Source organism: Stegodyphus dumicola, chromosome X1, assembly GCF_044657685.1.
Source record: "Stegodyphus dumicola isolate Sdum_Otavi_A_Nest chromosome X1, ASM4465768v1".
Lineage (NCBI taxonomy): Eukaryota > Metazoa > Arthropoda > Arachnida > Araneae > Eresidae > Stegodyphus > Stegodyphus dumicola.
The window spans coordinates 179,942,484-179,970,325 of record NC_140780.1 but is presented as its reverse complement, the minus strand read 5'-3'; the positions used below and the strand labels follow the sequence as shown (position 1 = coordinate 179,970,325).

The following is a 27,842-nucleotide window of genomic DNA, read 5'->3' as shown; positions in this document are numbered from 1 at the left end:
AATCATTGTTATTATATTGAAAATCTAGATATGCTGTTTTTCGTATTTTATAGAATTCTTAAAATGTTGCATTCTTTTATGAAGAGTAAAATTTTATGGTATCAAAAATTTGATTTTCATAATTATGTTTAATAAGGCAGGTAATGAATTTAAAAGATTTGCAAAGATTTCATTTATGGAAGGTTATTAACATGATTAATACGTTTTTGCATTATTCTTTAAATACTTTTGAATTAATATTCTGAATTTTTTATTATTTTAACAAAGAAAGTTTTGTTTAAAAATTTGTATTCTAAGAATTTTCTAATTATTTTAAGAAGGAAGTGACATAATTGCTCGCGACACAATATTTATACAACGTAGGTGCATATGTACAGCTAAGCTGCGATTGATTAATTTTAGGTTTTAGTTCTCTTTTTCAAGCAGCGCTCGAATTTGGAAGAACAGAAGAACTTAGAGGGCTAAGTCTAGAATAGTCAGCGTAGCCATCGTATTTTATTATAAGATATAAAAAGATATGACGGCTACGCTAAGAAATGTAGCAACCTCAAAATTGACTATTCTAAATTTTATCTCCTTAAGTTGATCTTTTGTCCCAAATTTGAGACCTTTCCAAAATCATATGACGCTCACATATAACGCTGCTTGCAAAGAGGACTAATGTAAGGATCTTAAGTTTTACTAACGTTTATTTTTATTTTGAATCTTTACTATCACTTCTTATTTTCTACTTCCGGCCAGAATTATAAGCGTTAAGGATTTTATGCAAAGTTTGTCTGGCGAACGCCAAGTATTTAAGTGTGGCCTTTTTGCCAAGCGGAAGAGAGGAAGCAGTAAGTCAACGCAGGCCGCTTACCTTAGAAGTTACGCAGTTGCTGTTTGCCTTCCAGGCCAGAGGTTTTAATCCTCTTGATAAATTAAACGTATTGTAGTGTTCACAGTCTCTGTGCTACATACGCTTCCTGTTATTATAAGGCCAATCTTCCACGTGTATTATTCTAGAGTTAAATTAGAGTTTAGTTTTATTTTTATACTTTTACGTTAGACCCCGAGTGGCGGGTCATTGTATTCCGAAGTACGGAAGTTATTGTATATAGAGAAAAATAAAGGGTTTTGTATACCCTTCGTCTGTATCCTGTCTACTTACTACAATTAGTGAACATAGCTTTAGTAAGCTCTCTGTTCCTAGCCAGGTCCTTGTATGTTCCCGAAGTAGGTTAGAAGGAACATTGAACCTGATACTAAAACCTAAAATTAACCAGTCGCAGTTTAGCTGTATCTGTCTAGTATAAATACTGCTTCTCGAGCAATTACGTCATTTTTCTTAACTTCTCCTGCCCTGTAAAACATCGCTGCGCTGCTATGCTTAATTGTCCTCCTTTGCTATTTACTTAAGATGACGTAGTATTGTTTCTTAACCCGTGTACATAAACATTATTGTAGTTACGTATGATCTAGCAATATCTTGTCTGGAAAAAAAAAAAAAAAAGATTTGCTGTGGAGAAAAATAAATATTGTCAGTCTTTGAATTCAGTTTTGTTAGCATCGTCTTCATACATCTCACACTCAGCATTTACGACTGCCAGATGTTTAAAAGTACCGGTTTCTTCTATCATCGCACCGCTTTCAGACAGCGCGCATTAAAGTATCACAATTTATTCCACCCCCCCCCCCTTCAAAAGAAAGGTTGGGAGAGCATTTTGGGAGAAAAGGCATTAGTGTATTAACGAAGCAAGAGAAATTTATCATATGAGAAAAGACATGAGGAAAGATTTTACTATGCAGATTTTACTATGCCCCTTCATTGTTCATGAACTTCCTCGTATGCAGATTATGAAATACTTAGACATATAATTTACAACTTTTACAACAACAATACGATCTCTAAATAAAATAATAATAAATTAGCACAAATGTAATTTTTGAAAGTCCTCGAGTGTCCAATGGAAAGTTTTGTAAATTTTAAAAGGTATTTCTCCCGCCTTCTTAGCATGCCTTCGTGGTGCAGTGGTCAGCACGCTCGATGCGTATTCGAGAGATCCGTGGTTCGAGTCCCGGCGAAGGTATTGCTAATTTTTTCATGTCCCCTGCTTCAAAAAATCCTAATGACTCTACAGTGGCGCCCGAACTAAAAAAAGTTTGTGGATGATGATTCTCCACCACCAGGATTTGACGATTGGGCCTCCCTAAACCCCAGTCGCCCTATAAAAAGGGGGAGTATATAAGGTATATCTCCCGCCTTCTTAACATACCTTCGTGATGTAATGGTCAGCACGCTCGGTGCGTATTCGAGAGGTCCGTGGTTCGAGTCCCGGCAAGAGCATTTCTCATTTTTCATGTCTCCTGCTTCAAAACGTCCTAATGACTCTATAACTTTCTTGAGGAAAATAGTTCACATAAATGTTCAATAAAATGTTTTTCAAACTTTCTTGATGAAAATATTCCCGCATGAAAATTGGCAGATATAACACGCAATTTATGATTACTTGAATAAGTTCTTTTTATTGTGGATTCTTGACATATTTAATACAATAGAAAAATTCAGTACAAAAACATAATGATGTAATGCAATACAGAATAACACAATGATACTTTGACGATTACTTGGCATGCCCTTTACAACAAAATCAGCGTAATAGCCTGCTGATGATTGGGGGATGCTTAAGAACATTTTATCAGAAAACCTAGTTTTTGACAGTGTACAATTATCAAAGTGTTTTATTTTAGTCTTTCATATTAATAATAAAAATATAAGATTATACAAATTTAAGACAAATAACTCGTATAATCAAATTAAAGTTTTGACGAAATCATTAAATGTGATAGTTTCTGCACTCAAAAAATAAGTGAGAAATTTATCTTTAAGGATATGCCAATTCAAATCTACACATTCACGCACGTAGAATGCTGGGGCTTCAGCCCTTAAACATTCTGAAAATACTAATGGTTTCTCTTTATCACTAATATTTTTGCTTTCACATTTTTCTTGAACAATAAAAAGTATTTATCCATAGGAAAGTCACAATTTTGACCATCAAAACACGGCACTCTGAAATTTGTTTATGTTTACAGAAGCAATTTCTGTTTTTTCTGTAGATCTTTTAGCTTGTGACCTTGTTCACATGGGTAATTTTTAACTTTTTGCAGAATCGCAAGCACACCACTAGACGTCTTCAGCAGATGTCATCATTAAGATTTTTCACACTACACGTTAGACAAATTCTGGGACCTTGACATACTTTAGTAAAGGCATAGAAAAAACACAACTTTATTCAGTAGATATGCACGGTTAATCACTTTTTATTTTTTATTTTTATTTTTATTTATTTATTTTATTTATTTATTTATTTTTTTTGTTTTGTTTTGTTTTCGCAGTCACTTTATCCTTGAAATCTATTGGAAGGCTTCCATCGCAAGAAAATCCTGTATGACTTGATATAAATTGTGATATTTTAATGAGCGCTGCTTGAAAGCGATGCGATGATAGAAGAAACGGGTACTTTTAACATCTTGGCAGTTGTAAAGGCTGAGTGTAGATGCATGAACACGACGCTGACAAAAGTGAATTCAAAGACTCACAATATTTATTTTTCGGAGCAGCAAATATTTTTTTTTTTTTTTTTTTTTTTTGCAGACAAGATATTGCTTAAAATAGTTAACTACAATGATTTTTATATAGACAGGTTAAGAAACAATACTACATCATCTTAAGTAAATAACAAAGGAGGACAATTAAGCATAACAGCGCAGCGACGTTGTGCAGGGCAAAGAAGTTAAGAAAAGATGATGAAATTGCTTGTGAAGTAGTATTTATACTAGGTAGGTGCATATGTAAGCTAAACTGCGATTGGTTAATTTTAGGTTTTAGTTATCTTTGAAGGCAACGTTATGTAAGCGTCGTACGATTTTGGAAAGATCTCGCATTTTAGAGAAAAGTTGAACTTAGGGTGTGAATATAAAATTTAGAATAGTCAATTTTGAGGTTGCCAATTATTTATAAGCATAGCCATCATATTTTGTTATATCTTACGTGTATACACACACACACACACACACACATATATATATATATATATATATAAGATAAAAAATATAAAAGCAAACTTCTAAATTTAATTCAGTATAACCTCTTTTATTTTTTATTTCATTTGGAAACTTCATCGCTCTCTCCTAAAAATAGCGCTGTAAGTCTAAACTGCATCATTCAAATTAATCATGCTACCTTACGTAACCTTTAATGCAGATGCCGCTTGACCAATCACCAAATTGTAAACCAAAACTAAAAACTGAAACTTTTAATTCCCTCCCTTCTTTCTATGAACTGATGCGTCCCTTTTGCTTGTGCTTTCCTCTTGACCAGACATCTTTCTGCAATCATGTGTGCGCTGCTATATTCGCTTCAATGGCAATAATATCAAAATTGTAAATGTTCAAATAAAAGTCTTTCCAATTTTTGTTGATGAAAACATTTCTATTATATTACAGATTGAGATGCCAACTTTCATGTTATTTGTTAAAATTTCCATAGTTATGTTTTTTAAGGAAGGCCCTTTAAAGCATAAAAATTTTGTAACACATCATTTCATAAACAAAACAAATTTCAAACTTTTCACTATTATTAAGACATTTAAAATTTACTTATTCTTTAAAAAAAACTTGAAACACTTTACAAACTTCTTTACAAACTTGATTCTCCACAAATTTCTCTAAATACCAGAATATCCATCATATTGGTTTATCAGTTGAGTAAACTGGTGTTATTCTTCACCAGTGGCCAAAAGATTTGCCAAATTAGCAGTTACTTTAGAAAAGGTGGTGTGGTGGTGGTGTATTTAATTATGGCAAAGCACACTAGGGCTATCTGCCTAAGGGGAGGGATGCCTTCGTGGAGGACTTTCTGAGGGAAACTGGCTCGTATACACGCTACACATGGGGGAAAACCACGAAAACGCCCATGCAGCCAGCCCGTTCGCGGGATTCGAAACTCGGACCGAACTACCAGTGTTCAGCGACTTTACCGCTCGGCCGCTGGTGGGCTCTTTAGAAAAAAATTCCGTTTCTTCGATAGGGGCAACTGGCCTTTTTCGAACTGCTGTCAATCCATTATAAAAATTAGAAACACACTTTATTTTATGAAAAAATAAAAAATACTTAAATTTAATAAAAAAAAGGTATTTCTTCATAAGCCGAGAGCCTTCAACGTTTATCTTGACAACATTAAAGAAATTCCTAGAATTTAAAATTTTCAAACAATAATTTCAATCTTAAAATATAGTAAAAATTTAAAAATATAAATTCAAAATAATTTAAACGATAGAACAAAAATAATATTCGTATTAGAAACCTTCCCTAAGTAAAACCTTCAAATTCTTTACCTAATTTTTTATCAAATTCAATATTTTTTTTTCCAATTCAGAAATAACAAAACTACATTTTAAATAAGTCATAAATTTTTTTAATTATTAACTTTGATCTTAAAATGATTTAAGCAAAATATTACCATCAATAAATCATAATACAATAACTTAAAAATGCAAAGTTTTTTTTTTTTTTTTTTTTTTTTTTTTTTTTACTTCGAAACGTAATTTACTCAATTTGGAACTTAATATCACTTCCATATCACATTTGATGAGTTTTGATAATACTGCATTCTTTGAATATGAAGAATTTGCCGAATAAAGCACTGAACATGCAAAAGAGCACAAAATACTATTTGGTGTTTTACATTTCACTGATTAGGCTGCTGATCTTCAAAGCACTTTGGATTTTAATTTTCTTTTTACGCGATGATCGGAAATGCATAAACATTGTGAATATTCGAAGCGAGCGAGAACCATTAACCATATTTCACTACGCTGCGGCATTGACCTTGATTCAATACACTTTTCGTTTTTGAACTTACAGATACTCGATGATTTTCAAAGCACTTTTTGAATATGCTGTTAAATCACAGACCGGAAACGAATTTGAGGATTACCTGGAAGTATGAGGCAGCAGAGTTCGAAGACCATTGGGGAAACTTGCTCCAGGTTAATCCTGTCTTGACTTTTTATAAATATGTAATAATTTTAAAATGCGTAGATGAAAACAATGGAACTTTTAACGACTTAGATACTGCGTAGATGACCAAAAAGACCGTAGTGGCTTGAAGGTGGCAGAGTGAAAGCATGATAACGCAATTTAGCACAACGCATCTGGAAAAATCAAAATAATGATTTTTTTTTTTTACGTATATCAAACCATGCTTTTGCAGATAAGATCTTTCCTAATTATATTTGAATACAGTAAGTTCCAAGCAAGTGAGCAGCAGCATGGATGAAAAGCGTCTTACCAGCAGGTGAGCTTATGGGAAAAAAGTGAGAGTGTCGTAGCACTTCAGAGGAAAAAGGTTGGGAAGCAGAAAAGTTTCAGTTCAGAGTTTTGGTTTCTTTAAATCTTATCTTTAAATTGTGTTTCTTAATGGTTTAAACGTTTTCCGAATGGACGAAATTCCATTGAAGACGCTGCTTAGTGTAGTAGGCTTGTGACCTCTCGTAGCGACGAAAATAGTGAAAAAGTGAAGATGCTAGCCAAAACGATCACCAATGAATACTAACACTGCCTGAATTTTTAGGCTAATTGAATGTAAAGGATTCATCGTTATGTTCAGAATATGCCGAGACGACCCCTTGATTCCTTCTCCGTGATATTGCTCAGCGACGTTCGCACCCCCCCCCTCCTGAAACAATCTGTGGCCTATTACAGGAGTTATAGCTTTTAGTCATGTAGGTAAGAAAGGACTTCCTACCTCCATGCTTTCAGTAATCCGCCTCAATCACGTGATCTTGCGCCAGCAGGCTTCTATGCTATCCGACACTTGAGACGAGCCCTAAAAGAGAATGATTTTCATGTATTCCAAACATTCAAAGCCATGTGACGAGTACTCTCCATGCGATACGGAAAGAGGACTTTACCCACTGTTTTCAGGTACTGTACAAGCATTATTAAAAGTGCACTACATGAGCTTTATTGCCATACCTTATACATATCAAAAATAAAAATCAAACTTTGAAAATCTAGGACGTTCATAAGAAAAGCAACTTTTTTGCATGCTCATTCCCTGAATTCGTATTACTTTGACTATCTGCTAGTTATTTAGATTAAGTGTTCGCCTTCGCGAAATCAGTAGATTACGAATCAGAGATTTCGCTGCGAGCTCAAAATAAATGTCTTGTTTCATATCTGTCATTATTATCTTCACACGAGTAAAAATAAATATACCTTCAAAGGAATACACGCCTAAATAATTCTCCTCAGTTCAATTCTCCAGTGTAAGTATTCTCATAAAGCTTCTTATTTTAAAAATAACCATTGAAAATATTTCATATACAGTGTGCGACAGCGTTCCTAGCGTATTTTGATTGGTGTTGTATAATTGACGTCACGCATCAATGTGATGCGGATGACTCACCCTTTTGCTAAAAAGCCGCCATTTTGTTTGTTTATTCAACACTGAGAGCTGGATTCCTTAACATCGTACTTTCCCTGTTAAAATTTATTTCAAGAGCAATGATTAAATATTTCAGTAATCTGTATTTGGGAGAATAATGATTTTTACTTTCTTGAGTGAGTATCTCTAACAAGAAGCTTTGGAAACACATTATACCATTTAGGTTAAAATAACACTCCGAACAAAGATTAATTTAGTAGTCAAACAACAAAAATTGCTATTGATAGGCGCTCTTCACCCAACATTATTAACCAAGCAGTTAAAAAATTCGCATCTCAGCACACCAAACGGCACACTCTTGTTTTAGGAGATTATCACAATTCTGTTGTCATTCCTTTCCTCCCATCAATTAGTTATAAAATTGCACGTATTTTACAGAAATTTAACTTTTGGGCCGTTTATTCTCCTACCAATAAAATTCCCAGTTCCATACTTAAGGACCCTATTCCAGATATGAATTCCTGGGGTATTTTCAGGATTCCTTGCCAGTGTGGTTTAATTTACATTGGTCAAACTAAGACAGCCTTAAAATTTCGCGTTAAAGAACATGATGCATATGTTAGGGAAAACGAAACACAGAAGTCATCTGTTGCCCAGCACTGTTAGTCCGAAAATCACACTTTCCATTTTTCTGCAGCCAGAATTATTCAAAAAAACATCCACCAGTAGCTTAAATCCTGTCCACTCATTCTTATCTTATCTTATCACCATAGCTTATCTCGTTCATTTGCACTTTGGCAACTGAGGAAGATGGTTTGGTAAAATCATGGAAACTAGTCCTGGAAAATTTGCAAATATAACACTGATTTTTGTTGTTTGACTTCTGAATTAAACATTGTACCATCTTATCGGAGATGAAATATCACATCAGACTGCCGTCATCAATATCCTTGACGATATATTACCATGAGTAATGGGCAGTCTCAAACGCCGATCGGGAGATTTTTGTGGTTCAATGAAACAGTCATTTTACAATGCTATTCAGTCATTGACTAATAAGTGGTATTCTTGTAACTACTATTTGACATTGTGAATAATGAATAAAAAGTAGTTGCTCCCTTGTAGCGTGATTTTATTAAAGCGCTATTAACGCTGCCGCCGCAATATTAGACCTGCATATGGCTAATGCAAATTAACTAACATGAAAAGTACTATAATATTCGGTTCAATTTTTCCCTCTAGATTATAAAAAAGCTCTCTTAGTTGATATTGATGCTGATGTATTGCCAAAATTTTTTGGTGGTAACCGAACAGACCCAGATGGAAATCCACGGTGTGAAAGCATTGTGAGTAATTTTGGCACAGTTTTTATTCATTTTACCTAATTAAATATTTTACGAGTTTATATATGAAACGTTTTGTTATTTATTTAATCTACATGTGAGAGGCACTTTATTTTTTTATTTAATCTATATGAAAGAAACATTTTATTTTTTGTTTGATCTACCTGTAATCAGGTATAAATTGGAAATATAAGGCTTTATGGTCAGAGAGATACATCACTGCATTGGTTCCCTGTCAAAAGCCCAATAGACAACAGCGCACGCGACAAAAGCCCACAAAAAAAATCCCCACTGTAATAATTTCCCACGCGACAAATACCCACACCGATGAAAGCGCACATTGATAAAAGCCCATACTGATAAAAGCCCACCTTGATATAAGCCCACACTGATGAAAGCTCACAAAATCAAAAAGACACATGGTTTTGTCACTATGAAATGTATTTATAATTGTAATTATAGTAAATGGAGTATCCAGATCTGTAATTTAATGTTTCAAAAATGTGCCTGTTTGGTATTTTTTCTAAATAATATACTTTTACGAGATATGTGTATATTTTTCTTAATCTAAATGAAATAATGTTTAACATGTAATATAACCATAAAACCCGCAAAAGAAGTGCTCTTTGTAATTCTGCTGAAGACATTCCGGAAAATGCTTCCAGTTTATTTGCACAAAACATATTTACTTCACATGTACCTTTTGGTACATAATATGTTTACACCAAAACTGATTTATTAGCTTTATCAATTTAAATGCTGATCTGTGATACATTCTTCCAGTTACAGAGTTTTTTAGAATAATTTAAAGACAGTTAGCTATAAAAATTAGATAGATTTTATAAATTTATTTTTTTCTATAGCTACCATATAGAAAAAATATCAATCAGCAAAATAGTATGCATTAATCTGTTAAAAATGTTCTATTCACCTATGTTCAAACTGTACAATTGTTATTGCTTACTGAATTTAGACAAAGCGCAAGAAGTTTACCTTTTTAAACAGAGGAATGCCTTCATGGAGGACAAGCATGCAACTAGTCTGTTGGATGGTAACAAAAATTTGTCTAGCTAATCAGTGTTTAGCTGTGTTTCTCATTTCATCACAAGTCAGACTTTCATAATAGGGACAGTTTCCTTCCAGATATCTATGATAATTCTCATGTGCTTTTTTTGTAATTAATTAACTTAACATTAGAGAAGTTGGAATTTAAAAAATATTATGTATTATAAATATATCACAAACTAATGTTCATCTTCCTCGAAAATCAATTTTCTTGAACTCGAAGTTTTCTAAAGAAAAGTTAGTCTTTTCTCGAAGCATTTTAAAATTATTTTCGTTTTCTTCTTTTCTTTACAAGTTGAAATCAGGCAGTAGCCCTATCCTATGCTCTTAATGTGCTTTGTGAAATTTTGAAATATGAAAGAATTTGTTCATCCATGACCTTTTGGATGATCTAGGAGGAAACGTGTGTTTTCTTATGGCGATTAAAAAAGTGTACTTAAAAAAGAAATTAATTTTATAAATGCAATTTAAACTTTGAAATAAACCGAAAATGAGTTGTTTTCCATTTCACATTTTTATTCTATGTTTTAAAGCATTTAATACACTAAAGTGTCGAATTTTTCCTGTCAATGACCTCTCGGTTGGGGTGTCTTCCTGTTGCCGCGATTCCTGATTCCGCGGTTGTCAAAAATGTTCCTGTTTCCGCGAAATCATCAATCTTCATTACCTACCTTCTGAAAGGGTTACATAGTGGGTGCCGACTGTGCCTTGCCCTTTCGCGAAATGTAGGAACGCAAAAAATTTTTAGATTTAGAAAACAGGATTTTAAAAAGAAATGATGGAAAAATATTTGCGATCTCAGATCTTTCCCGGAATGAAGGTAATAAATACTGTATTTAAAAGGAAAGAGAGTGATGTTCAAACTCTGCGATGATTTTGGCAATGAACTAAAGCAGTGATCGCCAAACCGTCGATCGCGAGCTATTAGTAGCTCGCGGGGACATTTACGGTACATTGCCTTTGGCTAATCTTGATTTCTCTACTGAGCTGACGACAAAAATTGATTGTTTCTCCCGCGCAAATGCCATTGTCGGCCTCATCTCATAGTTGATTATATATGCGTGAGGTTGTGTACATTATAGGTTTCTTGTGTGTAGTACGCATCTGCTAACTTGGGTAGTTTGTATGTATTTGTATGTGTGATTATGGCAAAGCCTCGAGGGCTATCTGCCTAAGGGGAGGGATGCCTTCGTGGAGGAAAGCTGGGCTAAGGGAAGCTGGCTCGTATACACGTTACACATGGGGGAAAACCACGAAAACACCCATGCAGCCAGCCCGTTCGCGGGATTCGAACCTCGGACCGAACTACCAGTGTTCAGCGACTTTACCGCTCGTCCGCTGGTGGGCCCACTTGGGTAGTTTGATTTATGCATAGGTACTAAATGATGGCGTGTTCAAACAAAAAGCAAAAAACTTATCACTTTCATTCGGAATGGGAAACCGAGAACTGTTTTACCCAGGTAAAGAAAAACTGTGCTTGTTTACTGTACTATGCAGGTGTCTCAATTGACGAAAAAGAGAAAATTTGAATATCACTTCAAAACCGTTCACGCAGAGATTGAAAAAGCTTTCTCGCTGAAATCTGCTCTAAGACAAGAAAAGGTAAGGCAGCTAAAATCTAAATTCTCAACAATCAACATTTTTGAAACTACTAAACAAGAATAAAGCAGCAACTGAGGCGTCATTCGGAGTTTCAAATACTTTTGCACAGAATAAAAAACTGCGTTTTTAGAAGCTGCAGATGCATAATTTGATAGTTTCAAAAATAAAACTGTGATAATGTCTGCTATTAAGTCTGTACAGCTTTCTGCAAATACAGCAATAAAAAGGCTTGAAGTTATGAGTTCTGACGTTATCCCACAACTTAAAATTCCCTTTGATCGCTGCAGCTTTTTATCCTTGCAACTTGACAAATCGACTAATATTGTTGACACAGCTCAGTTGGACATTTTAGCAAGAATCGTTTTTGATAATTTCGAAATAAGAGAAGAGCTGGTAAAGATTATACCGGAAACAGGACCGGACACATTTTTAGAAGTTAGAGATGTTATCAACTCTGAAAATATTCTCATAATTTAGTGGGCTTAGCAACTGACGGAGTAAATGCGATGGTATGTAGAGAGAAGGGATTCATAATATTGTGTCTTAAAGACAGCAGCTTTCCGAAATTTCTATCTTACTATTGAGTAATACGTAAAGAATCACTGTGTGGAAAGTTTCGAAGTACGAGCAGGCTAATGCAAACAGTCACAAAATTAGTGAACAAAGTTAGAGCACATGCAATTCAGTGACGTTTCCTTAGAGCACTGATTGATGAACTACACTCATGTCTATAAATTAAGGATAATGCAAAATCAGGCAAAGGAAGAGTTAGAAGCAAAACAAATTTGACTTATTTGTAAAGCTTATTTATTAAACAAAAGGTAAAGAGCAAAAAAAGATGCTATATATTTAATATTATTAAAAAAATTAGCGATTTTTTCTCCCTGGAGCAAATTACAAAAAAAAACCTATTTACAAAAAACCAATATTACGTGATTAGTATGATTGTTAATACATTGTATGTCTCTAGACGATGCAATACAGTCCGTACAACGCCTAGGCATGCTGAATATCAAATTATCGATCTGATCTTGGGGGATATTACACCACTCAAAAAGCAATGCTCTCCGAAGTTCCGGTAGACATGTAGGAGGAGGTTGACAGGCTGCAACTCGTCAGCCAAGCATGTCCCACGCGTGCTCTACTGGATTCAAGTCCGGTGAAAATGCTGGCCAGTCCATACGGGTGATATCCTCCGATTGAAGGCATTCGCTTACGCTGTTTGCACGGTGAGGACGGGCGTTGTCATCCATAAACACAAATTGTGCGCCCATGGCGCCCCGAAACAAACGTACATGTTGTTCCAGAATGACGTCCCGATAGATTTGGCTTGTCATGGTTCCAATTTGAACATGCAGGTCAGTTCTGGAACCCAGAATAATTCCACCCCAAACGAGCACTCCTGCACCACCGTAACGGTGTCGTTCAAAGATGTTTTCTTGGTGGTAACGGGTACCTGGAGCTCTCCATATGAAAGTCCGGCGAGAATCAGACTGCAAGCTGTTTCCACAATGCATGCTCTCTACTCCAGGCTAACCGCAGGCGACAGTGAGTTGCAGTAAGTGGAACGCATCTGACAGGTCTACGAGCATATAGACCAATCTGCCCTAAGCGTCTGTGCGAGAATTCGCCAGGTTCATTGTAGGATCTAAGTCAGTGGATGTGGAAAGGTAGAGATAGATCGTACTGTCTTAGTAGAATTTTTGAAGGAACGAGGCGAATCCTTCATTGAACTGGAAGATCCGGTTTGGCTGCAGGATTTTGGTTTCCTCGCAGACATCACCGAAAAGCTAAAATATCCTTAACTTGCAGCTTCAAGGTAAGAAAAAGATATTGGCAGAACAATTTCAGATCTTGCTTCATTCTAAAAAAAAAAAAAAAAGTTGGAACTGTGGCAATAGAGTATCATCCAAGTTGAATGTAAACACTTTTGTCTGTTTGAAACAAACCATTGACAAGTAAGGTTCTTTAACGCCTCCTTACAACAGCAAACAATATGTTGAAATTATTTCTGATTTGAAAAGAGAATTCAACAAACGCTTCCAATATTTCGAAAGGATTTTAATTGTTGCACAGTTTATCAAATCGTCTTTTATAGAGATTGATGCTGAAGAGATCTGTACTTGTGTCATGCAGCGTTTTGATTTTCAAGAAGGCAATGCTGCAGTGAAGTTGGAATTGATTGATTTTCAAAAGGATTTATCTTTAAAATCATTTTCTTCAAGCTCTGAAAATATTTGGTCTCTTGTTGCTAAAGATAAATACCCAGTTTTGATCCCGGTCCGTGTCCAAATGAAGGCAATGTTCAGCTCTCTATATCTATGAGAGATTTCTTTTTCCAGTATGAAATTTACTAAAAATAAGTACAGAAACAGACTCATTGATGGAACTTGAACAACGGTATTCGAATAGCAGCCACTACTTACTCTCCTAACACTAAAAAACTTGTTGATAACAAAAATGAGTTTCATCTTTCTTATTAAAGGTAATAAGTGCGATAAAAAATCTGTTACATTTGATACTTATTGCTAAGTAAACCTCAATTTCTTTCTTATGTACGATTCAATTTTAGATTCTTTTCGTTATATGCTATGGTCGGTAGCTCACAGTAGGATTCAAAAACGGTACGGTAGCTCAGAAGCTTCATAAGTTTGGCGATCATTGAACTAAAAAATCGTTTCCTAAAGTCAAAATAATATTTTTCGGAAATTCTGCATAAAGGTGACTTATAATAAAATCTTTCAGATTAAATATTCGTTACGAAAAGAAACGTGGATCAGAAGAAAATAAACCTCGAATATCATCGCAACTTCTGACAAACCTTGTCCTAGCCAAAAGAAGATTTTTCCCCCTACCCGCGAACTGTCAAAGTCATATTTGAGAAACATAACATCTGAACCTCTATTGAATGGACTTCATTTACTTTCATTTGCCTGAATATCCAAATGCATTAATAGAAATCAATGATAAATTTATTAATCGTCAAAAATAAATCCATTAGTTTCAAAGATTTAATTCAAAATTTCCAGGAGTATAGTGCGTGATTCAGCAGTGATTGTGTATATTTGTCATAATAATTTAAAGTAATTAACTATGTATGTGATATTTTGGCAGTCGGTCACATCAATGAAGCTTGGCATCAAAATCTGAACATGGCTGAGTGGCTGACAGGAAAAATAATGACACCGAAAGATTTCATTTTCTAAAACTCCATAGTTTTATTCACTTAAAATGGCAAATAATTGCATGTAAACATAAAAGTATGCTGAGAAAGTACTGGTCTAGGGGAAGATCCTGAAATTGCGGAAAGTTAATTAGAGGTTGCCTGTTCGCGTAGAGCAAAGCCATCGTATTTTTTACATTTTACATGTATATATACTTGTAAGTAATTATTGACAGTAAATATAAGCAGTTATAAAGTATATTTTAAATAATTCAGTTATATATATATATATATATATATGTACATAATGAAATTGCTAATTATTATCAACTTATTTGATATTATTTCATTTTATAATACTCTTTTTCTAAGTCTTCTATTCATATAGCTTCTTTTTTAAGAGAAAGTGTACTTTGTGAGTCACTTGCAGTTGCAACCGTAAACGCGATTCGCAATTCAATTAAATTTATTCCTATGGTTGCACTATTAAAAACTTCGGAAACACTGGTTCAACAATTGTAATTGAATTTAATTACAGTCAACTTCTTTAAGGCAACTATCAAGTGACTTACTGTGACGTGACTGTGACGATGGTTTACTGTGACGATGGATATTTTAAAAGCGGTGAATTCAATATGCTTGGAGTATTGTGATATTCTTCAAATCCCTGATAATCCCTTAAAATCCATGTACATGAAATCTCTGACAATCCCTTAAAATGCATGCTACAATTACGAAATTTAATGAAATTGATTACTTTTTAGAGTCATTTGGTTTAATCAATGCAGGAAACGTGAAAAATACGCAATGCCCTCGTCGAGATTCGAACAGGGATCTCTCGTCACGCGCCGAGTATACTATCAATTACACCACGAAGGCATGCGTAAAGAAGAGAGAAGATACCCTATATGGTCCCTTTTTTAAAGGACGACTGGGGAGGAGGTACCAAGTCGCCAAACTCTGGTGGTGACGAATTATGGTCCCCCACGTTTTAGCTCGGGCGCCACTTGTCATTAGGTTTAATAAATGCAGGAAACGGGAAAAGTATGCAATGCCCTTCTCGAGACTCGAACTTTGGACCTCTTGAATACGCGTTGAGTATGCTTTCAATTACACCACGAACACATATGGAAAGGAGGGGAAAATACCTTATAACTAAAATTATTAATTTAATGATAGCGAAAATCCAACTTTCGTCACACTTTTCCAGGCTTAGGACAGGCAATTAAAAAACTGGGCTTTTTTAAAAGTTGAATGATGTTAATCACTTTCCTTTTTTAATTTAAATTATTGTTGTATTGTGAGTTTTACGCCACAATACAAACGGGTGAATCCGAACTAAATAAATAACATAAAATGAAGCTAATACGGATATTACTAAATGTAATGATGTGGTTTCTCATGATAAACATTAATAATCAGCAACTCAGTTAAATCAAAGCCTAAGGTAATCATAAAAAAAAATAAGTGAAAACTAAATTAACATTTTTGATCATAATTGCGTAGGAAAAATTGCGTTGTGTTTATATACCTTCCGGGACCGTGCTCATGAAAACGATTAGATGAATGACAATAACGAAACACAAGAAAAACATAATACATTCTAACCATTAATTAGCAATTTTATTTCCTAACTAAGAAGACAAAATGTAGTACAATTATCTTCTTCTTATACATGTATAAATCCTATCTATCTCACTATTAATTATTTAAAGCTCATTTTACTATTTTTCTTTTCATTTCTTTTTTAATTTTTTCTAATTACAATTTCTGCTAACAAAATTAATAATTAATTCGAATTACGTTAGGAAGAGTGAACAGTAATTTAACATGAGGAACACTATTACGATAGGACATTAAAGATAAGGGGGTGCCCTTACAAATTTTCTTAGTACATCAACCACGTGGCCAACCTTAATTCCTTAGAAATACATTCTTTTGTTGTTGTTGTTGTTACAAATTTTAGGTAAATGGCTAATTAAAAGCAGGTCTTAGACAAATGCAGGTACTTCAGCCAAGTCTTCTCAATTATTATCATGCTTAGTAAGGAAACAGAAAAAAACATGGTCAATAGACAAATTCAGCAGGTCAATTAGAGTTCAATTTTTTGTTAATTATTTTCAAATTTCAATTCATTTAAACGCTCGTGACATACTACTAGGACACTCAGAAACTTCTAACGCGAAATTATGAGAAGGGGAAAAAGGTACTTATCCACTTAGCCGTCCAAAGCCGGAACGTGCGCATCTGGAAGCCTCAATTCAAGGCCCAAAATTGTACTCGAGTTTTCGGTGAATCCGGATATAAGTACACCATCGTACAAGTTGACAATCGGAAAATCCGCTGCGAATATTGCAGGGAAAATTACCGCTCCTCAATCTCAGATGCAACTGGATAGGACAGTTCTTCAGAGCGTGGGATCAGCTTCCTTTCACATGAGGTCATGAAATCAAGTTTTCGCAACACAAATAGTAATACTACTGAGGCATCAACGTTCTAGGCAATTGACAACATTCCAGAACCGTTATCAGCAACCATTACACAGTTGACGGACTTGAAGACGCAAATCTTGCATGAATCTCGCAGGAATAATCCGTCATTATCTTTCAGGCACAGTTCGCTAGAAGAAAAAGACTCCGTTTCTTGGCTGTCTCGGAGACGGCCTTGCACAGATTAAAGCCACAAACTCTAGTGGCGCTCCAAAGGAATCGCACGCCAATCGGTAGAGCCGGCGCGCCCCCGCAATCCAAATTGACGGAGTGTCCAGAAACTCACATTCCACGACCCCATCAGAAGGGGAAGGAAAAATCTAAGTCCAAAGAAAACATTCGTCTAAGTTCTGATATGGAGCATTACTCCGGTAAAGAACTGAAACTAGGTCCTTTCAGGAGTCCACCTGATGGCGCCGCGAGGAAGGATATGGACAGCCCAATATCGAGGTTCCAGACGCCCGCTGGCACCCTCAAGCGATCTTCCGGCTCGCTAGCGACGCACGGACGCCGACAGGGGCACTTCTCCCTGAACTACCAGATAATCTGGCAATATAGCTCCACCGCAGCCGAAGGAACGGACACGACAGTACAAATACGGTCCCTGCAAAGCCCGAATTTAGCTCTACGAAAGCGCAGTTCCAAGCTCCACTCAAAATTCCCAACACCATAATTTTCAAGCAGGGCGCCCCCATTAAGGACCAAATTTCCACCCTTTCCACCAAATCGCACAAAACAGCCTATCTGCGCAAGAGCAACCAGTCAGGACAGGCAGACAAAGTGACACCTCTTTCGCCAGCCTGTTGACCTTTTCTCATAAACAACTATTAACCCTTGACCCATGTCACGTACTCCACTTCACCTAGCAACGAAGACAAAGAAATTTCCTTCTAGAACATTCGATTTGGAAAAGAAAGAAAAAAATGGCGCAGCAGAATTTTTGTCTTTTCCTGAATCTTTAATATTAATACAAAGTTTTCCAGGTTAAATTTAATTTTAAAAAATATCATTGAAGCATTGGTTTTCCAAAACGTAAAAATTCAGATAACAGAATATTAATAAATTAAATTATTAATCAAAAAATTATTTGATTCTTATTTTTCCTAAATAAAAATAATTAAACTTGAACTTTTCTCAACAGAAAAAAAAAATTAGATAGTTATCTACATAACATTATTATTAAGTTATTTTTAGAGAAAATTTGTCACATGTCTCAGTCAAATTTTTATAGATAAGAAAGACATAATAAACATTTTCTTACATTGTGGTCCGTAAAACACATGAGTAATGCGTTGGATTTTTTCCTCTTTTTTATTTACATTTTTTTTTCCTTCTCTTCCCTTCTAAATTTACGTAACAACGGTCGATAAAAGAATCACTTTCTTTAACTTCGTTTTTCAAAATTTTTTCAGTTCTGAAGTTTTGGAATGGATTTTTCTAATAGGGAATTTAATTTATAATGCCATCTTTCAACAATATTATTTGTCCTGTGAAATATTTCATTGCAGTTCCACATCTGTATAGTTACGACGTCATTTTCAAGGCATTGCTCAACAAAGTAATCATAAAATGCCTCTAATCTTCCATTACAAGGTGAATTTTCTTGTATAAACAGCCAAACATAATCGACATATTCCGCGGGTATGTATGCAAGAGGCAAGCACATTCTGAGGTGAATTCTAATTTCTTCATTATTCCCATATTCGTTAACAAGTACCAAGTCATGTATCTTTCTCCAGAGATACTGATTTAAGTGGAAATTGCAGCCTCCTATTTTGATGGAAGTAAAATGATTTTCCAGCGAAATTATTACTGCAATTTCAAAATCCATCACAACTTGTTTAAGATCGCAGTCGGAAAGATGATTTTTAATTAAACAAAACAATCTCTCATAAGTCTGCTTTCTCTTATCGGGGAGTAAGCAAAGCAACACAGAAACAGCATTAATCTCGTTTGAAATAGTCCCAGTATTAACATGGATAGTATAAATTTGAGAAGAAAGCTTTGAACAACTTTTAAAAGTTCCATCCATAAAGAAAGTTTTACTGCTTTTCATGGTTTCTTCTCTTCTTTCTTGGGGAAAAAAACCAAAATTCAGCTATCTTTTTTAAATCATCGACCAACAAGAAACTAAAGTTATCATCCGTTGCTAATGATTCGTTAGGAATTTCTAAATCTTCCATACAAGTAGCTTCTCGAGCGTATCCTTTGGCACTTTGCCTAGATTTGTATAGAGCTGTTTTAACACTTGAAAACTGAGGAATATTGGTTAATATGTCAAAGCCTTGACTGTATAGTTTTCCAACTTCTTCATTTAAATTTGAGAAAGCGGAGCATTTTCTTCTTTCGCTCTTTTTTTAATGAAAATATTTGCTTTTTTACTAAAGAATCTGCTGTGTTAGGTTGACATAAATGAATTTTTTCTTCTAAAACGACTTCTTCTTTGGTCTTAATTGCACCTTTACAGTTTTTAATTCTTTCATTGATGCAAATCCAATAAACTGCATTTTCTTTATTTCTATTCCGGATTCGATATTGATAACCTCTATAAAGGGCTAAAGTTTTTTTTTTTTTTTTTTTTTTTTTCAATTTAGTTTTAATAATGTCTAAAATATCCACATTGATTAAAATAAGAAGTGAAAATAACAGCTAATATCGTAACAAAATGACAGATAGAATGAAACTAGAGATTCTGAGAGGATCCTCAACTAAGACACAATGTCTGACAATGTTAAGATAAAGACTAATTTATTCACAAAAAAACTGCCCAACACTTCTTAATGACTTATCGTGACATTCCCCGAGATGCTGGGGAAGGGGGACTGTACTCTTCGATTTCGCAGGAATAGGAAGGATTTTGAAAAACGCGGAAAGAGGAATCGCGGAAACAGGACTTGATTGTAGCCATAATAATTTTAGAAACTTAATTCCAGTGAAATTTAGTTTCTAAATACTGCTTTACTAAAAGATTTGGTATATAAATAACCATCGTAATGTAAAATGAACTATTTTTTAAAAAGCGTTTACAGTTAATAAAGTAGCATAACATTTTTTATTGAATTACAATTTGTTTTTAATGTGAAAGATTACTTTTCGTACAAAGCTGGGCTCATGATTCGTAAACTTGAATCTTAAATCCTCTTGTCCTTGAGTTCAGAATCTTTCGTTGTTTAAATTATTTGAATTATTAAATCCATTTTAACCATACAAATGTATTACATTTGCGTAAATTTTAATATGTGTAAAATTCAATTTATTAGAAATAATTCAATAGTTTTACATTTAACCAGTGGTTTTGCTTACATAACAGACGATAAGGCTAAAAAGACGTGTTTAATTAGTTCATTAAGAATTTGTTAGCGAAACTATCCAATCAAGAAGTAGCACATTTACCCACTCAGCAATTCTACAAACAAAATAGTGAATTATGCCTTTAAAATGGTTAAGAAATATTTTCAAATCATCTTCAGTAATATTTCATTTTCCAGTTATTGAAAATTTTAAAAATATTTGAAATTCTAGCTAAACCTTTAGATAAATCTAATTCTAAAAGTAGACTATAGAAAATGCAAAGACTGTATATATATATATATATATATATATATATATATATATATATAAAGTTATTATGTATATATATATATATATATATATATATATATATATATATATACATAATAACTTTTTATTATGTATATATATATATATAATTTATTTACTAAAGAAATATTGATTATATTATCTCCTAAGATTAATTTTAGTAGAATTATCTTAAAAGAGTGAATCCATAATTAGTAAGTTCAATTTCGAAAATTGTTTTAAAGTAACTTGAAAGTAAATTGTTAAATATTTTTACAAGGGTCTTTTATTAAATCATGAATAACAAAATTTCAATTGTAAAAAAAAAATTAAAAGCAAATAATTAAATTAAATGCAAGTAATCATTGCCATTGATCGGAAATCAGTTGGCTTTTCAAGGGGAACAAACCAACTCCCGTCCAATGAACAATAATTAAGAAATAAATACGAAGGTGTTTCGTCCTTTACTCGAGTAATAAGGCGATGCCAAACCGGCAATTCAAGCTAGGCCAAACATTTCCCTGAATAGAAGGGATTAAGAAGCAATGCAGAGAAACAAAGAACTCATTCCTATTATATATTTGGGCTAATTCAATTTTGAGAGAAAAGCAATTTCTGCAGTAAAATTGTTATTGCTTGAGTAATTGTCTCCGACACCCTCGTGTTTATGCATTTTAATTCAAAAGTATTTGTAAAAATTAAACATTGGAAATTGGCATTATGAAATAGAATTCAAAGTAATTGAAATAAACATTAGAAAATTATATGCAATCATTAGAAAATCGCAAGCATTAGAAAATTATATGTATGAGAAATATAATGCAATCTTTGCAAAAACAAATCAAAAAATTAAAAATTAAAATTAAAATTAAAATAATATATAATAAGAAAAGGGAATGTACATGAAGATATAAAAGGCCAGAAAAAGCATTAATTAACTTACGTTCTTTCTAGTGGGAAGAGGGCAAAGTGTTCTCTTCGCGTCTGACTCAGAAGGGTTGTGTTTCCGAAATTCTTTATCGGCAGCGGGAACTTTGAATTATATCAGTCGGTCAGACTTGTGTGAAGTAATTTATGGTAGTGGGAGGGACTAGGAATTCTTCAGGGACGTATGTTGTGGAGTTCTTATTTGAGGGAAACCGTCTGTTAAAATTTTTTGAAAATACTAGTGAATGGAAATTAATTAATGTCTGGCTAATTGCCGTGTCGTAACGATTAAGAAATTAAGAAAAGAAAAAAAAGGAATTTTCACTGTCAAAGAGCTATTTGACAGACTAAAGATTATGAAATAGGCCCATTTTTTTAGTAACACCATAAGTCTAGATCTAGTAGACAATGAGCTTTTTACATTATATACAGCTTTATAATTATGCTATGTACAAATCCTTCGACTGATAGTCATCCAACTTACACCGTCTTCTCAGGTTTAGGAACAAATTATCATATCCCTTTCAGTTAAATGATTTAGAGTGAATATTTAACGCCTGCTCTTTTAAGGCAATGGTTAATAAATTGATTGGGTATTAAATTATTTTTGAGAATTTTAATAAGGAGCAAAATTTCGCGTTGTAGATCTATTGTATCTATGCAGATATTTTTAATGCGTTGTATTTAATTTATTATTGTATTGTTGATTACTTTTTTGGATATGTTGGAATTCCAATTTATTAATTTGTTAGTATTGAAATTAAAGTTTCTTGTTTTCTCAAAAGTAATTTTTTTTTTGTAGTTAATAATTTGAAGATCTAAATAGTGTATGCTATTTTGTGAATTATTAGTTTTATTAAGTGTAAGACAATTTGGATAAATCTCGGAGTGTTCAATTTTAGTAAAATTATTAATTGTAATAAGGTCATCAATTTGCATTATTTATCTTATATTTTGTAATCTTCTAATGTTTATTTCAACTTTATACTTTGAATTCTATTTCATAATGACAATTTCCAATGTTTAATTTGTACAAATAATTTTGAACTCAAATGCATAAACACGAGGGTGTCGGGGGACGGTTACTCGACTTTTTCCGAAATTCACTGCAGAAATTTCTTTTCACTCAAAATTGAATTGGTTAAATGCTTCATAAGAATAAGTTCTTTGAATATCAGCATTGGTTCATAATCCCTTCTATTCGCGGAAATATTTGGCCTGACTTGAATTGCCGGTTTGGCTTAGCCTTATTGCTCGAGTAAAGACGAAACACCTTCGTATGTATTTATTATTAATTATTGTTCATTGAACGGGAGTTGGTTTGTTCTCCTTGAAAAGTCAACTAATTTCCGATCAATGACAATGTTTACATGCATTTAATTTAATTCTTGCCTTTCATTTATTCCTTTTACAATTGAAATTCTGTTCTTCATGATGATTTAATTCCAGTCCCCGTTAAAACATTATTAATATTTTACTTTCAAGTTACTTCAAAACATCTTTCAAAATATAACTTACTAGTATGGATTCACTCTTTTAAGATAATTCTACTTTAATTAAACTTAGGAGATAATATAATCAATTAATCAATATTATTTAGCAAATAAATTATTATTAACTTACTTTGCAGCAATTGCGCAAGTAGTAGTAACTTGTTTTCGCACTAAATGAATTTAAGATCCTACAACATTATATATATATATACTTTATATATATATATATATATATATATATATATATATACTTTTTAATTTATGAAAGTCATTTGTTTAATCTAACCAAATGCCTTTTTTCTTATTAAGTCCATGTATAAATAGGATTAGGATTATTTTAGAATATAAAAAGCACTGCCTGGATATTTGCATAAGGGAAGGGAAGCCCGTTATTCGGGGCTTGACTTCAAGACGAGCTACCAGTATGCAACAGTTTACCCTTAGACGGCTGAAAGACACCCTGTATCATAAAAGTAGTTTTTTAACCCCCTAATAACCAAGTTTATATTCAAATATAATTATTAAAAATCCAATAAAATGTTAATAAGGCTGAAATGATGATAAGTTAGTATAAAATATTAAACAAACATTATTCTGTTATTTTTCTTCGTCAAGCATATTTCACTGATTTCTTTGTATAGAGGATTTTGTGGATAAAAGAATTGGGTCTATCAGTAAAAAATCTAAACCACTAGCCTAAACATGAGCAATTTTTTTTTAAATTTTTTCACAAAAAACGAATAAAAGTTAATTAAATTTGTATCTTCAAATCTTTGAATAAGATTTATATTTATAGATTTTTCTGATGTGTTACTCATGTTCAATAGTAATTAATGTAATATAAACTCAAACTTCAAATAAGTAAAACATAGAAATCTTTGCATCACTGTATTTGCAACAAATGCATAATTAAAATACATTTGCGCACCGCATAAAATTGCTTCGGAGGCTGCCATTTTGAAACCACTGTGATAGACAACGTTAAAATTGCACAAAAATAATATTTTATGATTTATCCTTTCATAGAATAAATACAGACAAATTCAATTAATCTTATCATATTCTATTTGATTCAGTGGCGTAGCTAGGATTCCAGCGCCTGGGGACAACTGAAGAATTTGCGCCCCTTCCTGTGTGCCAAAAATAGAAAACATTTCATTAAAAAATTTCGTAGCATCAATTTGGCGCCCTCTGGATGCTGCGCCCGGGGACAGATGTCCCCCCTTGCCCCACCCTAGCTACGCCACTGATTTGATTGGTCTTTTTCCGAAATTTAAACAATTGCATAACGTCGTGAAAAGCTATAGAAGCGCTTGTTACAAATCTTATTTCCTTGCAGTTATGCAATTCAGGATTACATTTCTTTGCTTACCTACATGAAACTATTTTCGCACTTAAACAAAAAATTAAAAATAACACCTTAACATTATTAAGCGAAATTATGTGCTTAAAAGAATCCGGAATGTCCAATATAAACAGGACTGGATGATGATTGAATAGCCAGGAATGCATTTCGAGGACGTAATATTGTTGTGGAGATACATGCATATTTTAATTTTAAAGCTTTCACCTTTAACTATGTGATATATATTGTAGTTTCGTGATCACTACTACATTTATATAAAGAACATGTTTTCAAACATATACAACCATTACAGATAATTCTTCAAATTAATGGTAAGAATTAAAAAAGAGAAGTGTAAAAGTTAATAATGCTGAAGTTAGATACTATAGCATAGCCTAAATTACTAAGACGAAAAAAAGTGCATAGATTTACTTAATCACAACAATGACTAATCGCTTACAATTTGTTCCATGTGTATGGTAGACCCCCAAACGCTACACTTTGCCTTACGCAATTTTCGGCCAGCGGAGCATTTCCCCCGATACTGGGCTGAAGAGGAATTTTTGGAAAGCGCATTTTGATGCCATTTGCCTCTTTGGCGTCAAAAAATGCTTCCCGAGGATACGGCGATTTTTCATGATTCAAGATGGCGGAAAAAATTGCGCAAAGTGCCTCTTATCTGAGATTTCCCCGTTATTCAATTTTCGATTTTACAATAATACACTTTCAAATTTCGAAAAAAATATTGATAAATTTACTGCAGAAACTCTTTAACTACGTGAAGTATTTAGATTTTCATTAAACCTTTGTTATTCATTGTTGTTTATTATTCATGATATTGGATACCATCGAAAGCATCAACTCCAACTTACCAGTTTCATTCAAAATTCTAAAATTCATCTGTCACTGAAAATTGAGCTCCTCTTTGCCGATTGTGAAGTTAGCTAACATTAGCAATGTAATTTATGGAATTTTTCAGGGGTTTAGCTTGATATTTTTTTAATCATAATTTTTTTTAAAAAAATTATTTATGGAAACCACTATACTAAGAGTATCTATTTCCCCCTTCCGTATCGTACTAAACCTCGTTTAAAATTACGAAACTGCAACAATGTGTTGCGTAATACCGACTAAACCATAAATAAATATGAGGAATAAATACCTGACTTATAGGACTACATATATAAAAAAGAAATTAGAATTATTTTTTGAGATCTTTTTTCACTCTGCTTAGCTATGCATCGCTAAATGTGTCAGTATAGCCTTTTCCTGAAATTTTAGTTTCTTAGAACTATCCATACGCGCATCATAGCTCAAAGAACTGCTGTCATTGCAAACATCTGTCCCCGGAAAAACTTGAAACCTGATAATGATTTCTTTCGTACATATTTTATATATATGTGTTATTACTGCCGATTTTCCACCTATTTTATTTTAATTTTGATACTGATTTATTACATGCAAGCTTTTCCTTCTTTAAGAACTCTTTCTGGCAATGGAGTCAGATAAGCCTTTTATTGTTATTATTATTTTGTTTTCATTTAACATTTATTTTTAATTTTCTCTTTTTCGCGAGATTCATTATTACGAAATGCATGCCGTAATGCATCTTTCCACATCACAACATATTTTTAAAACATATTTTCTGAATAAGCAGTATTAAAACTGTTGAATATTCTTTACCAGATCAATTTTGGAGGAATGATCCCACCTGAATGTTATGCGCTTCAACAGTCTGTTAAACCCCTTGAAGAAGAAGAAGGTGTAACATGCATTAAAGTACCTCGCCAGTCATATCGTTTTGTTGAGATCCATGTTCCAGACTTCAACTGCAAAGTCGAATGGATCTTTGAGACTCCAACCAAAGACATCGCAATTGGATTTTATCGTAAGAGAGAAAATGATAGTTCTGTAACTTACGATGAACTCTTGCCAATGGAGCGAGTATTCTGTCACCTAGTGCCCGAATCTGGAACCTTTCTATGTGATGCTCCTGGCACTTGTAAGTATTCCTTTATATTTTCTCGGCTTATTAAGTTGTTATTATTGTCTTTGATCAAAGCCTATAGCTATAAAAGTTTCATTTTTAGCTGCATTTCAGTCATTTATAGAAAGGATATATAGCTAGCTTCGTACCTCATAATATTCCAAAAAGAATTATACCAATCGTTTCCTGCACTAAATCTTTATCACTTAGTGTAAAAGAAATCTAAGTAAAATAGCAAAAAAATATATGATGGTAAAAAATGTTCTTAAATTTTGTACTTAACTATTCATATATTATTTACAACCAATAAATCCTTAACTACTGCCTGAATGGTATTGTTTAATTTGTAACAGTTTACCTTAAGAAATACATATGGTGCAACACTTAAAACATCAAGATTCGTAGTAGTATACCTGTTGTGCTCGTCCGTTTCTGAAGAGGATTGCTGCTGATGGCACGTGGATACTTATTACACACGGTGAAATTAAAATACACATTATAGGGACGGAAGATTTGCACGCAACACAAAAGCTCAATGAAATACTTGGCACGCAAATACCCAAAATCAACCTATTCATTCACTGAACATGCACAGTCACTGAACATACAGAGGGCGGAGTATGGCTAGCAATATAATGGCCGTAAACGTACTTATGGCCCAGAATAGAATTATAGTTGTTAGCCGTGGTACAGCACACCAAAACGGAGCAGACTGGCAGAAAAAAAGGCCTGAAGCTCGCATGCCATGGATGGATTTCCGCAGAAGTACTGTTGACCACAGAGTGGCCTTCGCGAATTTAGATGGCCCGGTCAGCTTCAAAGTCACGTAATTTGACGTCACAAAAGGCGTCGGAACTTTCATCCTTCGCGCTGCACTGTGGGCACAACAAGCGAAAAATTCCTGCGTTGCTTGCTGTTCATTAACTGACTATCTAATCTTGCCCTGTGTTTTTAATTACTAAATTTGAGGTAAGTAATTTAAGTAAAGTAGTTAAGCTATTTGTTTTCATAAAGTTCAGACTGATAGTTAAGTTTTACTTATTCGTTTAGTATTTGTTATTAAATATAGCGATCGACTTCTCTGCAGAGCTAAAATAAGTTAAGTTTTTCATTCATTCTTGCACGATGTTGCGTTCCAGCCTTCAAGTCGAACTACAATGAAGCCAATGAATATACACCGATATTCAAGTTTCGAAAAGATATATTAAAAGGGATTTCTGGATTCAAAAATTCCAAGCGAGAGTTGTGTGCGAGAAACATTCTCGAGAAGATGATATCATCGGTACGATTATTTACCAAAGAACGAAGACACTGTTATTAAAGTTTGTAAAGGACACCCTAAATTGTAAAACAATGCTTATTCATACATTTTTCTGGTTGTCCAAAATACTTATCTGAGAATCCAACACCTCCGAAGATG

The 27,842-nt window shown here is 33.6% G+C and overlaps 1 protein-coding gene across 9 annotated transcripts in view; it reads left to right on the top strand.

Annotated features, from left to right (window-relative positions):
- LOC118188601 (SEC14-like protein 2) overlaps positions 1–27,842 on the top strand; it is a 171,850-nt gene that overhangs the window by 128,422 nt on the left and 15,586 nt on the right. For all 9 annotated transcript variants that reach the window (XM_035359083.2, XM_035359088.2, XM_035359086.2 and 6 more), the window contains 2 exons: positions 8,672–8,775; positions 26,122–26,437. In XM_035359083.2, the coding sequence (XP_035214974.1) occupies positions 8,672–8,775; positions 26,122–26,437 (420 nt within the window). The remainder of the gene's footprint in view (positions 1–8,671; positions 8,776–26,121; positions 26,438–27,842) is intronic.